The sequence below is a fragment of the Ochlerotatus camptorhynchus genome, unplaced genomic scaffold, assembly GCF_037179485.1.
Source record: "Ochlerotatus camptorhynchus isolate MF236.1 unplaced genomic scaffold, CSIRO-AGI_Acam_v1.1 ptg000197l, whole genome shotgun sequence".
Classification (NCBI taxonomy): domain Eukaryota; kingdom Metazoa; phylum Arthropoda; class Insecta; order Diptera; family Culicidae; genus Ochlerotatus; species Ochlerotatus camptorhynchus.
In genome coordinates, this window is record NW_027040687.1 from 1,655,834 (window position 1) to 1,672,929 (window position 17,096).

The window sequence follows — 17,096 nt, forward strand, 5'->3', positions numbered from 1 at the left end:
CGATTCACCAGCACTTAGAAGGGTGTAAATTTTCCACTATTAATTTTCATTGAAGGTTTCCCTCCTCCTATACACCAGCTCGGAGCTAAATTTGTACTATAAATTTTCAATAAAGCTTGCACAATTCTTAATTTATAAAAACGGTGCAAATTTTCCTCCAATATTTTCAATACAACTTGCCCTTCCACCAACACTTAGTTATTTTTCACCAATTTTCTGCAATTAAGCTTGCCCCTCCATCACCAGAAGGGTGTAAATTTTCCACCACTAATTTTCATTGAAGGTTTCCCTCCTCCTATACACCAGCTCGGAGCTAAATTTGTACTATAAATTTTCAATAATTTTATTTAAAATCAAATTCAATTAAAGACCCCTAGCGCCCTCTGTAACAGCAGAGATATTTGAAATCACACATCCAATTTCCCCATTTTTCAAACGCCCTCTACGAGCATGCTCATCATCAAAATAAACACAAAAAATTAAATTCAATTAAAGACCCCTACCGCCCTCTGATACAAACCAACAATTCCAATTTCAGGAAACAAAAATTAAAAATAAAATCAAACTCAACTAAAGACCCCTAGCGCCCCTTTTGCTTCAAGGAAATTAAAAGCAAAAATTCAAATTTTTTCAAACATCACAAACGTCTTCAATTTGCATTAGTATCATTAAAAAGAAATAAAAATACATACTCTTAGCGTCCCATAATGCAAACCATTTATATTTAATGAAAAAATCAAAACGCCTTCCAGAAAAAAAAATATGGAAGAAAATAATATTTAAAATCAAATTCAATTAAAGACCCCTAGCGCCCTCTGTTACAGCAGAGATATTTGAAATCACACATCCAATTTCCCCATTTTTCAAACGCCCTCCACGAGCATGCTAATCATCAAAATAAACACAAAAAATTAAATTCAATTAAAGACCCCTACCGCCCTCTGATACAAACCAACAATTCCAATTTCAGGAAACAAAAATTAAAAATAAAATCAAACTCAACTAAAGACCCCTAGCGCCCCTTTTGCTTCAAGGAAATTAAAAGCAAAAATTCAAATTTTTTCAAACATCACAAACGTCTTCAATTTGCATTAGTATCATTAAAAAGAAATAAAAATACATACTCTTAGCGTCCCATAATGCAAACCATTTATATTTAATGAAAAAATCAAAACGCCTTCCAGAAAAAAAATATGGAAGAAAATAATATTTAAAATCAAATTCAATTAAAGACCCCTAGCGCCCTCTGTTACAGCAGAGATATTTGAAATCACACATCCAATTTCCCCATTTTTCAAACGCCCTCCACGAGCATGCTCATCATCAAAATAAACACAAAAAATTAAATTCAATTAAAGACCCCTACCGCCCTCTGATACAAACCAACAATTCCAATTTCAGGAAACAAAAATTAAAAAATAAAATCAAACTCAACTTAAGACCCCTAGCGCCCCTTTTGCTTCAAGGAAATTAAAAGCAAAAATTCAAATTTTTTCAAACATCACAAACGTCTTCAATTTGCATTAGTATCATTAAAAAGAAATAAAAATACATACTCTTAGCGTCCCATAATGCAAACCATTTATATTTAATGAAAAAATCAAAACGCCTTCCAGAAAAAAAAATATGGAAGAAAATAATATTTAAAATCAAATTCAATTAAAGACCCCTAGCGCCCTCTGTTACAGCAGAGATATTTGAAATCACACATCCAATTTCCCCATTTTTCAAACGCCCTCCACGAGCATGCTAATCATCAAAATAAACACAAAAAATTAAATTCAATTAAAGACCCCTACCGCCCTCTGATACAAACCAACAATTCCAATTTCAGGAAACAAAAATTAAAAAATTAAATCAAACTCAACTAAAGACCCCTAGCGCCCCTTTTGCTTCAAGGAAATTAAAAGCAAAAATTCAAATTTTTTCAAACATCACAAACGTCTTCAATTTGCATTAGTATCATTAAAAAGAAATAAAAATACATACTCTTAGCGTCCCATAATGCAAACCATTTATATTTAATGAAAAAATCAAAACGCCTTCCAGAAAAAAAAATATGGAAGAAAATAATATTTAAAATCAAATTCAATTAAAGACCCCTAGCGCCCTCTGTTACAGCAGAGATATTTGAAATCACACATCCAATTTCCCCATTTTTCAAACGCCCTCCACGAGCATGCTAATCATCAAAATAAACACAAAAAATTAAATTCAATTAAAGACCCCTACCGCCCTCTGATACAAACCAACAATTCCAATTTCAGGAAACAAAAATTAAAAATAAAATCAAACTCAACTAAAGACCCCTAGCGCCCCTTTTGCTTCAAGGAAATTAAAAGCAAAAATTCAAATTTTTTCAAACATCACAAACGTCTTCAATTTCCATTAGTATCATTAAAAAGAAATAAAAATACATACTCTTAGCGTCCCATAATGCAAACCATTTATATTTAATGAAAAAATCAAAACGCCTTCCAGAAAAAAAATATGGAAGAAAATAATATTTAAAATCAAATTCAATTAAAGACCCCTAGCGCCCTCTGTTACAGCAGAGATATTTGAAATCACACATCCAATTTCCCCATTTTTCAAACGCCCTCCACGAGCATGCTCATCATCAAAATAAACACAAATAATTAAATTCAATTAAAGACCCCTACCGCCCTCTGATACAAACCAACAATTCCAATTTCAGGAAACAAAAATTAAAAATAAAATCAAACTCAACTAAAGACCCCTAGCGCCCCTTTTGCTTCAAGGAAATTAAAAGCAAAAATTCAAATTTTTTCAAACATCACAAACGTCTTCAATTTGCATTAGTATCATTAAAAAGAAATAAAAATACATACTCTTAGCGTCCCATAATGCAAACCATTTATATTTAATGAAAAAATCAAAACGCCTTCCAGAAAAAAAAATATGGAAGAAAATAATATTTAAAATCAAATTCAATTAAAGACCCCTAGCGCCCTCTGTTACAGCAGAGATATTTGAAATCACACATCCAATTTCCCCATTTTTCAAACGCCCTCCACGAGCATGCTAATCATCAAAATAAACACAAAAAATTAAATTCAATTAAAGACCCCTACCGCCCTCTGATACAAACCAACAATTCCAATTTCAGGAAACAAAAATTAAAAAATTAAATCAAACTCAACTAAAGACCCCTAGCGCCCCTTTTGCTTCAAGGAAATTAAAAGCAAAAATTCAAATTTTTTCAAACATCACAAACGTCTTCAATTTGCATTAGTATCATTAAAAAGAAATAAAAATACATACTCTTAGCGTCCCATAATGCAAACCATTTATATTTAATGAAAAAATCAAAACGCCTTCCAGAAAAAAAAATATGGAAGAAAATAATATTTAAAATCAAATTCAATTAAAGACCCCTAGCGCCCTCTGTTACAGCAGAGATATTTGAAATCACACATCCAATTTCCCCATTTTTCAAACGCCCTCCACGAGCATGCTAATCATCAAAATAAACACAAAAAATTAAATTCAATTAAAGACCCCTACCGCCCTCTGATACAAACCAACAATTCCAATTTCAGGAAACAAAAATTAAAAATAAAATCAAACTCAACTAAAGACCCCTAGCGCCCCTTTTGCTTCAAGGAAATTAAAAGCAAAAATTCAAATTTTTTCAAACATCACAAACGTCTTCAATTTGCATTAGTATCATTAAAAAGAAATAAAAATACATACTCTTAGCGTCCCATAATGCAAACCATTTATATTTAATGAAAAAATCAAAACGCCTTCCAGAAAAAAAATATGGAAGAAAATAATATTTAAAATCAAATTCAATTAAAGACCCCTAGCGCCCTCTGTTACAGCAGAGATATTTGAAATCACACATCCAATTTCCCCATTTTTCAAACGCCCTCCACGAGCATGCTCATCATCAAAATAAACACAAATAATTAAATTCAATTAAAGACCCCTACCGCCCTCTGATACAAACCAACAATTCCAATTTCAGGAAACAAAAATTAAAAATAAAATCAAACTCAACTAAAGACCCCTAGCGCCCCTTTTGCTTCAAGGAAATTAAAAGCAAAAATTCAAATTTTTTCAAACATCACAAACGTCTTCAATTTGCATTAGTATCATTAAAAAGAAATAAAAATACATACTCTTAGCGTCCCATAATGCAAACCATTTATATTTAATGAAAAAATCAAAACGCCTTCCAGAAAAAAAATATGGAAGAAAATAATATTTAAAATCAAATTCAATTAAAGACCCCTAGCGCCCTCTGTTACAGCAGAGATATTTGAAATCACACATCCAATTTCCCCATTTTTCAAACGCCCTCCACGAGCATGCTCATCATCAAAATAAACACAAATAATTAAATTCAATTAAAGACCCCTACCGCCCTCTGATACAAACCAACAATTCCAATTTCAGGAAACAAAAATTAAAAATAAAATCAAACTCAACTAAAGACCCCTAGCGCCCCTTTTGCTTCAAGGAAATTAAAAGCAAAAATTCAAATTTTTTCAAACATCACAAACGTCTTCAATTTGCATTAGTATCATTAAAAAGAAATAAAAATACATACTCTTAGCGTCCCATAATGCAAACCATTTATATTTAATGAAAAAATCAAAACGCCTTCCAGAAATAAAATATGGAAGAAAATAATATTTAAAATCAAATTCAATTAAAGACCCCTAGCGCCCTCTGTTACAGCAGAGATATTTGAAATCACACATCCAATTTCCCCATTTTTCAAACGCCCTCCACGAGCATGCTCATCATCAAAATAAACACAAATAATTAAATTCAATTAAAGACCCCTACCGCCCTCTGATACAAACCAACAATTCCAATTTCAGGAAACAAAAATTAAAAATAAAATCAAACTCAACTAAAGACCCCTAGCGCCCCTTTTGCTTCAAGGAAATTAAAAGCAAAAATTCAAATTTTTTCAAACATCACAAACGTCTTCAATTTGCATTAGTATCATTAAAAAGAAATAAAAATACATACTCTTAGCGTCCCATAATGCAAACAATTTATATTTAATGAAAAAATCAAAACGCCTTCCAGAAATAAAATATGGAAGAAAATAATATTTAAAATCAAATTCAATTAAAGACCCCTAGCGCCCTCTGTTACAGCAGAGATATTTGAAATCACACATCCAATTTCCCCATTTTTCAAACGCCCTCCACGAGCATGCTAATCATCAAAATAAACACAAAAAATTAAATTCAATTAAAGACCCCTACCGCCCTCTGATACAAACCAACAATTCCAATTTCAGGAAACAAAAATTAAAAATAAAATCAAACTCAACTAAAGACCCCTAGCGCCCCTTTTGCTTCAAGGAAATTAAAAGCAAAAATTCAAATTTTTTCAAACATCACAAACGTCTTCAATTTGCATTAGTATCATTAAAAAGAAATAAAAATACATACTCTTAGCGTCCCATAATGCAAACCATTTATATTTAATGAAAAAATCAAAACGCCTTCCAGAAAAAAAATATGGAAGAAAATAATATTTAAAATCAAATTCAATTAAAGACCCCTAGCGCCCTCTGTTACAGCAGAGATATTTGAAATCACACATCCAATTTCCCCATTTTTCAAACGCCCTCCACGAGCATGCTCATCATCAAAATAAACACAAAAAATTAAATTCAATTAAAGACCCCTACCGCCCTCTGATACAAACCAACAATTCCAATTTCAGGAAACAAAAATTAAAAATAAAATCAAACTCAACTAAAGACCCCTAGCGCCCCTTTTGCTTCAAGGAAATTAAAAGCAAAAATTCAAATTTTTTCAAACATCACAAACGTCTTCAATTTGCATTAGTATCATTAAAAAGAAATAAAAATACATACTCTTAGCGTCCCATAATGCAAACCATTTATATTTAATGAAAAAATCAAAACGCCTTCCAGAAAAAAAATATGGAAGAAAATAATATTTAAAATCAAATTCAATTAAAGACCCCTAGCGCCCTCTGTTACAGCAGAGATATTTGAAATCACACATCCAATTTCCCCATTTTTCAAACGCCCTCCACGAGCATGCTCATCATCAAAATAAACACAAATAATTAAATTCAATTAAAGACCCCTACCGCCCTCTGATACAAACCAACAATTCCAATTTCAGGAAACAAAAATTAAAAATAAAATCAAACTCAACTAAAGACCCCTAGCGCCCCTTTTGCTTCAAGGAAATTAAAAGCAAAAATTCAAATTTTTTCAAACATCACAAACGTCTTCAATTTGCATTAGTATCATTAAAAAGAAATAAAAATACATACTCTTAGCGTCCCATAATGCAAACAATTTATATTTAATGAAAAAATCAAAACGCCTTCCAGAAATAAAATATGGAAGAAAATAATATTTAAAATCAAATTCAATTAAAGACCCCTAGCGCCCTCTGTTACAGCAGAGATATTTGAAATCACACATCCAATTTCCCCATTTTTCAAACGCCCTCCACGAGCATGCTAATCATCAAAATAAACACAAAAAATTAAATTCAATTAAAGACCCCTACCGCCCCTGATACAAACCAACAATTCCAATTTCAGGAAACAAAAATTAAAAAACAAAATCAAACTCAACTAAAGACCCCTAGCGCAAACAAACTATTCTAATTTTATTAAACATTCTAACAGCATCCAGAAGCATGAATGTCATCAAAGTAAAAAAATATATAAAATTTAATCAAATACCCCTGGTGCCCTCCTGTTGAATCACACTTTCAAATTCCTTATTTTCCAAACGCCTTGCTGTTTTATGACATGAGTATCATCGAAGTAAAAACAAATTAAATTTAAATTAGATACTCCTAGCGCCCCCTGTTGCTTGTTTTAATTTAAAAATAAAATCATCTTTTTTAATTCCTCCGCTGAATTTGTATTTGCTTAACAATTAGAAAATAAATCAAGTTTTTAAAGATCGTTTTGTGTGGAGGCATTTAAACTCATCTTACAATTTTGTTAAACACTTCATGATTGCCTACGGCGGCTGTCTCAGAGAACTTAGATTTTTTTGTTCACCTTGCTGATACATCACAAGAAAGGTGTGTGTTATGTTTATGGACTTTTGATTTTTTTATAATGTGTATGAAAACAATAAGAGGGCGTTAACAGTAAAGGTCTAGCATGAGGAGCATCAGGAGGGCGCATAAGGTATGAAACACAAATCATTTGGGGGGGCCATGGCCCCCCCTGGCCCCCCCTTGCGCACGCCTGTGATGGTACGCATTGTCCAACAGTTTTTTTTTTTTTTTTAATTGTGTTTTAGATATTTTTGGCCATGGTATTTTGATCATGATCTGTTCTAACCAGGCATGGAAAATCATTTGCATTCATTTCGTGCATTCATTTACATTCATTTGCCTCTAACTTTTTTTTCAACAACATTCCGCAAAATGATGTATAGAGCTTTTGTAGGTTTTGTTATCAAATTTTGTTAACAAGTCAAATCCATATCTCTTATGCATGACGAACCAGAGCAAACAAAAGCCACTACTGTTTTTAAGTGAATGTATTTTACATTCACTGAAAAACAGTAACAAGTTCTGCCCGCTCTAGTTCGTGATGCATAAGAGAAACAGATTTGAGTTATGAGCAGTTGTAGCTAATAATAAAACCTACAAAAGCTCTATACATCAATTTGCGGAATGGTGTTTAAGAAAAAAGTTAGAGGCAAATTAATGTAAATGAATGCACGAAATGAATGCAAATGATTTTCCATGCCTGGTTCTAACATCAATAGTTGCGGTACGTTAGAAGCGTTAGGTTTCTATAGTTGTGCATGGAGACTCAATACACAACTATAGGAACCTAACGTACCGCAACTATAGGAGCGTTTCCTTTTTTTGTATTACTTCTGCGTGAAATCTACGATTTACATAGTTGTAGAATGCAAAACCTTCATAAAAGTTGTCCTTGCTCGTTTTCTACTCTCTATACATACAATTTCACACTACCGTACTCTAACAGAACTATCAACTCTATACTTTCATCTCCTCATCTATCGTATAAAAATTACCACTCTAGTCTGTTATTTGAAATTAGCATCTTCAACTAAGTGAATCGTTGACGTCACGCAGAAGTAATATAAAAAAAACATTTATTATAGTTAAAAAACAATAAGTTAGTTTTCAATAAACGCCACACCAAACTTGTTTCTTTTCCGGCTTGAGGATTGCAATCAAAATAGCCACTAAGGTCTAAGGTTACACAATTTATTTCAATGTCCAATATCTTTCTTAATGTAAACATTTTCAGTTTTACTACTTCACTAAATTAGGGAATATTATACTATGTACATATAAAAAATGTTCTCATAATCGTTCTTTGTTGTTTTACTGCTAAAATCTGACTTTTCACAAGCTTAAATATAACCAAAAAAATAATAAACATTTATAAACTCAATTTCGTGCTTCTAGAGAACACAAACAGGACAAATTGAAACATTTGAACAGAGCAAAAAAAAAATAAGACATAAACATGATACAATTTCACATTGATTTAAAAGCACCAATGGGAAAATCGCTTCTCGGCGTTTCGCGTGTGAGTTAACATAAAAAAATGTATGTGTACATAATGTGCATAAACTGAAAGTTTACCTTTGGAAAACATGCCACCGTTTTTTGATACCAACTAGAACAAATTTTGTAATTGTAATTTCGAATTTCACTTCTCTTAGCTCGCCACTCCTCTACCGGGTCCAGATCAGTTCGCGAATTGTTTTATCACATCGTTGTTGAATTCACCAGATTTTGTAATTTTCACACTTCGTTTGTCCTACTTTAAATCGATAGTTGAGTCTTTCTCTTTTCCGCAAAAATTGATCGTTAATCTACTAGTCGTCTTCGTCGTCGGGCAGCTAACAGTGCTGTATGTCGTTAAAAAAGAGAAAACAATTCCGGACAATCTAGCAACTACAGTTAGTTGGAGGAATTTCTTAGCAGCACGAACTTCGTGCCGATTCCGCTACCACTAGGTTAAAGTCTAGATTGCTGGGCCTCGGGAAACCCTTCTTGATGCCATCCCATCCGTCCTCGACCTTGTACTCGCCGGACTGGATCCGGTTGTAGACCTCCTGGGTGACCAGACTGAACGCTTCCCTCACGTTGACCCCGGTCCGTGCCGAGGTCTCCACGAAGATGAGCCCATTCTGTTCGGCAAAGGAGCGTGCCTCTTCGACGCTAACCTCACGCCTCTGCACCCCACTGTTAACTAGATCCAGCTTGCACCCGACCAGGGCAAACACCGGCCGGTGCGGCTCGATGTGCCGCTTCGCTTCCATCATCCACAGGGGAATGTGCTCGAAGCTGGCGTGGTTGGTGATGTCGTACACCAGCAGGACCCCGACCGAGTTGCGATAGTAGGACTTGGTGATCGAACGGAACCGCTCCTGGCCGGCCGTGTCCCAGAGCTGCAGCTTGATCCGGGTGCCGTCCTTCACCTCGATCAGGTGCGCGAAAAAGTCAACGCCCACGGTCGGATCCGATAGCTGGAAAGAAAACAAGAGAATGGCGCGTGATTAGGAGGAGGTTGGTTGGAGAAATGCAAAACAGGTTTACTTTTATGCATAGTATATGAGCAAATGAGATTGTGCGGCATCACGCAACGGTTCCAAACGGTAGGCTGTTGATTTTTTTTTGTATTTGTTAGGGGCCAAAAAAAAGCACATATTTGACGATACGCTGCTCATTCTAGCGGAACGAGACACGCTTGCCCACCGTGTACGTAGTAAGTAGCGGAACGTATTTATAGGCTTTGAACGGTGAAGCCTTTCAAAACTAACTCGCGAAGCAGGCATGGAGTGATCAGCAATATTGTATTTGTTGAAAACGAAAGTAATTTAGTTTCCTCTTTTCAGTCGAAAAGGTGCAAGGCCGTTTAACTGTTGATTGATAAAATTGGACGTGTTTGTCCACAATAGAGACATGAGAGAGGGGCCTTATCGTTGTGGAACGAAAATCAGTTGGTCACCCATTGGGTTGTCGCTTATTGTTTTTCACTCGATACTCCAGTTTCAAGCCTTCAGCATATGCAATAAGCCAGTGGTCTAATGAACCATGAAATGTATGTAGACGTTCCAACTAAAGGTTTAGAGTTGCATTTAATGCGGACATATCATACACAAGTGGAAGCAGCAAAGGAAGCAAAGTAAAACTTTTCTTTAAATGTCGAGTCATCGGATTTAATACATTCGAAAGCATTTGAATATATGAATAGCCAATACTCGTACTCGGTGAAAAAGCAAGAGTTCACAAGAAGAGCCCTTGCCTAACAACGGATACTAGCTGCACTTTGGTACTCACTTCTCTGACTCAACCCTGCTGCGAGCGCGCACAATAGTAGTGACTTTAGTAACTAAAATAACGGAAATAGTGACCACCAAATAATGACTTTAAACCAATAAAAGCAAAATGACCAATAGTAACATTTATTGATCGGACCGCTTTGAGAAGTAGTATAACCTCACAAACTAACATGAGGTAGGTAGATCTACAACCGTTTTTCGTTTCAATTTTAACTGGGCATAGTAGTTAGAAGCAAAACTGACTTTTTTGAGTTCACTGGCAGCGTTGCTTCAAATGATTCAGTAAGGGTGTGAACTCTAATTAACCCTCATTTAAATTCAGAAAAATGTGGTAAGATTTGAACACTGCTTACCCCAAGGGGTGAACTCTGCACATCCCAATGTGTGCCGAGTACTTTATCTGTGCTGAAAGCTAGGTCAAGCATTGTGCCGAACGTGCCAAACTTTGGCAATCAAGGTATCAGTCTCAGTAAGCCATGAGTTTGGCAACCCTGCACTTATGACTTTTGAGATTGTGTGTTTACATTTTAAAGTCAAGGACGGAAAAAGTTGTGAAACTTAATTCCAATATGATATTCAACGAGCTGGTTGCCGGTGATCCGCTTCAAGGAAGTGGCACTCGAAGTGACTGATGGCAGAAGCTATTCATCCAGGAGAAGACAGTTCTCTACCGTACGGCATTCTAGCAGACGTTTGCCGAAACCAAGTACCCAACCGGCAAGTGGAAGATGAATCTTGTCTACAATATCATCATGCTACGTGGGCAATGCTACAACCTGAAAAATAGGAAGGACTCGACCTAAAATGCCCACCGGCGGTAGTAATAGCAGCAATAGACATGCAGTAGCTTCCCAGTGTCAGCAGTCGTGGTCAGGTACTAGATTCGACTTACTGCCCTCCCCCTTTTTTATCGGGTGTGGGTCACTACTTTGTCCACGGTTTGTCCAAATGTCGGTCCAGAATCTCGATACTGGTTGCAGTCGTTTGGTGACTACCTCGTCCTTGTATCTGCTTGTTGTTCCTTCATGCCGGAATCGCATATTAATCTCCCTGAAACTGCTGCCGGTTCCGATTGCTTGAGCTTGAGCTTGAGCTTGATTGACCGCCCACGGTTGCTACTCTGTTATTGCCAGATCAGCTGTAATTACACAGAGAACCAATAGACGATGCTTGGGACTAGCAATCATCCTCAATGTGTAAAAACTGGTGATCTTGAATTAGGCAATACCAGCGCCGGCCGCGCCCGAACACAGGTCAAGAAAGGAATGGGAAGGATTGTGTTGACATGACACTCGCTTTGATGGAAGCCGAGAACACCTCTGCACTTCCACGAGGAATCACTGGGATGTTGGATAAGAGGGTTGGGTTTGCAGCAGGGTTCGTTTTGGTAAACGATAAGCTGAATTAATGTCCTAATGATCATATAACGCGAAGGAGCTTGGGACTAAACCCACGGTCTTCTGCTCAGTAAGCAAAAACGTTTGCCACTAGGCAGACGAGCACCTTTTTAATCACCGAGTTGCTATTATTACCATGTAGTCATATTAACAAATAAAACGATTGACGAATCTTGATTGTGGATGGGCCTGAGATTAGACTCATGATGTTCTGCTCAGTAAGCAAAAACGGTTGCTCTAAGGCCACCGAGCCCCTCATATCACATAATACCGTTGCTCAAATTTTTGTATCCATTCAAACCCGGAACCAACGACAACAACGAGTTTCGCAAAATACACGATACACAAGCGATTTTACTATAAATCTCTTTGATATGTAAGGACCTGGGACCGCGTTTTTCTGCTCAGTAAGCAGGCCACTGTAACCGACGATCTTTCAAATCCGAAAACTAAAAACTACGAAAAAGTACTTAGGCCTTCATTAAGTTCCACATTCACGCGACGTACAATGTTTCAATTTGCTCTTTACGTATTGTTCAGGCTAGGCCCTTTTCAAAATTTACGCGAGAAATACGCACAATCGTCACCTACCTCGCAAAACTGGTTCCAAACGACAACAAAGGCATAAGCAACGATGGATTGTTGAACTTTGCTGGCTCCGGTGGTGTAGTGCACAGCAAAAAAAATGTAATATCGATCAACGTAATTCAAGCTGATGTATGGAATAATGATGTAGGGTAGATGTACCAGTCATGGCTATACGCTCCTATTATGATGTGCTCCAATCATGGCATATAGGATTTCCATAGGCCATGACTGGAACACACCACAACAGGAACGCACAGCCATAACTGGTACATCTACCCTAATTGTAATTTTGTAATTTATCCGCACACACCTTGGTCGACCACTGTAAACCAATCTGCCGTTCAGCGTTTTCGGTTTTTGTTTCTGGATCTTTAGTTGCCTCTGTGATATACTTACTTGCGGCATACTATTTTGAAAGTGTATATGAGCGTGTACCATGTACGGTAGCTCATCTCTCATCGTGATGGTGGGACATAGCAGACAAATTAGAGAGAAAACAAGGAGGTATTAGTATTAGTTATATGTAAACAAACTAAACAAAAGTTAGATAATGCGGCACTGTAACAACTACTATTTTAGAGGTATGATTCGTCATGTTTAACTCAATGTTTCAATTGAGGCAAACTATCTATCTTACAATTACAAAAGCAAACCTAAACTTACAATTATATGCAAATGCAAAATGAAACTTGACAAATCATCGTCAATTCCCTTATTCCAGGGCAGGGCCTGACGATTTGAATCTAATTTTGATCAGTGAACGGGCACCATATGGTACATTTTCTCACCATGAACCTATCATTTCCAGCCTATCTGAACTATTTAATAAATGGAAGCCATAACATGGGTTACGCTCCCCCTAAGCGGGCCCTCCGCATCCTGTCTCTGTCTTATCTCAAATACAAAATGCCAATGGTATGAATGTATCTATATATAACTTGGAAATGACGTACAATCAAATAAACCCGTAACCCACTCACTTGGTCAGGCTTCAGAATCGTCCAGTGGGCAGTGCATTCTACACTCCAAGTTCCCTTTTTTTCAAATTTACCGCAAATTTGATATTTTACCCATTGAGTGTTGATTAGTCACAATGAAACATTGTGACAGAAGTTGAGGTTACTAGTGTATTAAATAATCTAGGTCCTATTTAGGATTATATCTGAAAAATCCAAATCTGGCCAACGCCCACCCTAAACCTAAACCTGTTCTAATCCACCTGAAATGACTAACGAATGGAAGACTTTGACTACCCAGCCATGCAATAGTCTCATTCCGTGCCTTATGGCAACTTGATGATTCTATTGCGCTCATCTTCTGGCACCACCCAGGGGAGACTTGGTCCTGTACCCAATGCTTAACTTATCTCCATTCCACTCAACTACTCGCAATTTCGTGTGATATAGTGGGCGGAATATTATTATATGAGACAATTCAATGCAGACGTCTTTCCAAATTTGGCAGATCGACAGGTAATCGGTGAGTTAGCACGATAGTTGCTATTCAACAACTCGACAACGTCCCATCGTCAACGCCTGCTATGAGAATTTCCCATAGCAGACGCCAACGAAATGACGTCATCGAGCTATCGATCAACTACCCTGGTTATCGCCTGGTACCTTATAGCACGATGCTAGGAGGCGAACCGGAAGAATCGATGAGCTACCTCCCCCTGAAACTGCTGCCGGTTCCGATTGCGTTCATTAAGACCGCGATTCAGATAGGGTCTGTTACCTCCGGTGTGGTTACCTTCACAATTCTGTTAGCAGCATCTTTCTTAATGTTGCTGTTGCCGTTGGTGATACGAACTGTTGCGAAATAGTGTAGAGAGACCTCCACAGTAAATCCGAATCCAAGTTCAGTCCATAGAATGAGCTGTACGACTAACTGATTGGTGAACCATCAATCGTACCGATTGCAGATACATCTGCAGAATGGAAGGATTGTTCGGCACCGGGCTGTTGTTGACACCGTTCATTATCGCTGCAATGCTCCTTACCCATACAATTGAATCTCGGTTCGGATCCTATGGCCATCGAGTTGATACTTAATTCTAGTTAATTCTGGCCTATTTTGCGAGGCGTGGTGACTTTGTCTAGTTCGTTTGGACTTCCCTGAAACTATGGACATCTCTTAAAAGCCTTGTGGACTTTCTGTAGAGGTTCATCCCCCAGAAGGAATAAGGAAAAAGAGGGTCTCGTCAATTATACAATCTCTTAGGTGGCAATTACGCTGGAAAATGACGCTGACAAAAAAATCCCTTTTCCCCTTACTTTGAAGTCAACGAAGAAATAAACCTTAGCAACGATTGGCAAAATTTCAACACAAAACAGTGATGCCATTTTATATTATATTTTGTGTCATCGTGTGCCATGACGTGCCGATTAGTGTGCCACCATGTGTTTCGACACAATGTGCAGAGTTGAATACCCCTTGGCTTACCCTGCATCCATTCATCCAGGAATTCGAAAAGCCTCCGGGGGGAAGTGATCGGAACATACATTTTTCGTTGCAAGCGCTTGGGACTCCACGTGAGAAGATAATCTCCTGTAGTTCGGGCAATTTAGCATCCTTAGGAAAATTGTGAAAAGATTTTCGCTTGGTAACACATTGTTTATTTGCGCACCAATGAAACTCGCAATGCGGCCCAAGTTTTGATCGGTTTTAAACAAACAATGTTTTGCTCATAACATTTATGTTAAGATGACGTCTGCCTATCATCGACGTCGATGGGCAGCGACACTAGCGCCACCATTATTCAAAATAGCAGTTAAATTTCTTACACACTTAAGGAATTTGACTTGGATGTCTGTTTTCTGTGTTACAACTAAAGAGACTGGATTGGGTAAAGAAGCGACATCTTATCCATTTGACAGGTCTTCTGCTTGATAGGAATAACTTTTCCTATGACTTTGACATTCAATCGATTGTTCCTATTTTGACGTCGTCTCTTTATAAATTCAGCCTCTTAACTTACAACTTCTTCTCAGATGTCATTTTGATCAGATCTATAGTTTTCATGTTGATTTTTTGAAAAAAAAAATACAATCTATTTTTTTTTATTCGTCCTTTTCAAAAGTTAATGGGAAGAAAAAAAAATCATATTTAAATAAAATTGCAACCATTGGTAGCAGCGAACATATAAGCAATGTTTCATTCAAATCGGAAGGGGCAAATTGGCATGTTTTTTAGCGTTGTGGGCTGGAAATGCTCTACACCTATTACATGTCCGAACGTCTTTCCTACTGGGACTTTACGCCGGCTCTCAACTTTGTGTTCTTTGACCACTTCTACAGTTGTTAATTGAGAGCTTTAAGCATGGTCTTGCTTAATAACTGCGCCTTTACCGACTGAGCTAAGGAAGGCCCAACATGGCCGGTCACAACTTCTGAAATCGATCACTACCCCCGCTCCCCCTCAAATGCTACGTCATTTATGCATGTTCCCTTACTGCAATCTTGCAATTGAAAACCTTTCGTTCGATTTTCAATAGTTTTTATGGAAAAAAAAAACTATGAATTTCCTCCTATTAGCAACACTGTCCAGTGTAGTCAGTTCTACGGGTTTATCTGTAGATCTACGGATTTTAAGATTTACTACGGATCTACGGACCGACCATAAAATTTTACCATATTTAAGTGATATTTAAAAAGCGCCAAACGGCGAATTTTTTAAAAATGGTCGTTTAATTTAGCAATAATTAACGCAGTGGCAACAAATTTACGAATCAAACTCCATGAAAAGTTAACAACACTGTAGCTGCTTCGCCCGTATCAGTAAAAGGGAAGGCAGCAGACAGACACAAAGCAGAAATACCTACGCCCGAATAAGCAAAGCTAATTCAAAATGTAAATTATCTTCAAAGTGATACGCATTCAAACCTGATTAGCGTATTGAAATTTACTTGTGCTCTCTGCGCCCATCATCATGGCATGTGAGTGTGAGATTCCACCACCTTTATGCGTTTTGAAAACCGTAAACAAGAACATCAAGCTGCTTAGCCTTATCTGCTAGTAAATAAACCATCACCAATCACTCGAGTTACAGGCATATGGTCTGCTCTTGGTGCTCTAGTTACTTTTCGAAGGATTCCACAGGCTACGTAGCAAGTTGGAAGTTCAACCTAGTGAACTGCAATAGCTGTTATAAATAATGGTTCAATCGAATGCTTCCTGAGTCACTCCAATTAAGGAGCAAGAGTGTAAACAAACACTTTGGAGTGTCAAGGTCACCCACTCGCTACCGTATAGGTACATTTTCCTTCCACGGCGACGGACTAGCTTTTTATTATCGCGAACACACATCGAAAACGTAAATCCCAAAAACTTATCTGACTCATCCAAAACTAAAAACCACTCACCTCCGCAAACTTGCCATCGGTAAAGTATTTGAGCAGTGACGACTTGCCCACGGTACTGTCCCCGATAAGAATATGTCGGAATTGGTAGTCGAAGATTGGTTCAACCATATTTTCTCCGGATACTGCTGCTGTTGCTGTTCTACCTTCGCTGCTCCCTTATCTACGAAACTCGAATTTCTGTTGAACCGAAGAATTTCTCTTACGGGACCGGACCCAACTCGAACAGCGGTTGATCCGCTTATCAGCCACAAAGCACTGTCGGGCGGTATACAAAGATCTTGTTTTCGTTTTTTCTTGCCCGTCGGGTGTTATCTTGAGCTCACGGAATTGCTCTTTTTTATCACTGCACTAAGATATGAACATCACAGTTTAATATCGAGAAAGGATAAATATTATGTAAACACACACGTCTTCTAAC

At 37.2% G+C, this 17,096-nt stretch overlaps 1 protein-coding gene across 1 annotated transcript; it reads right to left on the reverse strand.

The window, feature by feature from the left end:
• Positions 1-8,842: 8,842 nt before the first annotated feature.
• On the reverse strand, positions 8,843-17,096 carry LOC135702782 (ras-related protein Rab-39B-like). Its single transcript, XM_065223828.1, has 2 exons — positions 16,679-17,096; positions 8,843-9,517 (listed from the first exon to the last, which is right to left on the reverse strand). The coding sequence occupies exons 1-2, from the start codon at positions 16,784-16,786 to the stop codon at positions 8,966-8,968; spliced, it is 660 nt and encodes a 219-aa protein (XP_065079900.1). The 5' UTR covers positions 16,787-17,096; the 3' UTR covers positions 8,843-8,965.

What these genes read in the sequence shown, in the direction of transcription:
- LOC135702782 (XM_065223828.1), bottom strand. Translation starts at nt 16,786, where the DNA reads ATGGTTGAACCAATCTTCGACTACCAATTCCGACATATTCTTATCGGG. An exon ending in CCGATGGCAAGTTTGCGGAG is followed by an intron (nt 9,518 to 16,678) that starts GTGAGTGGTTTT and finishes TTTTCTTTCCAG; the next exon opens with CTATCGGATCCGACCGTGGG.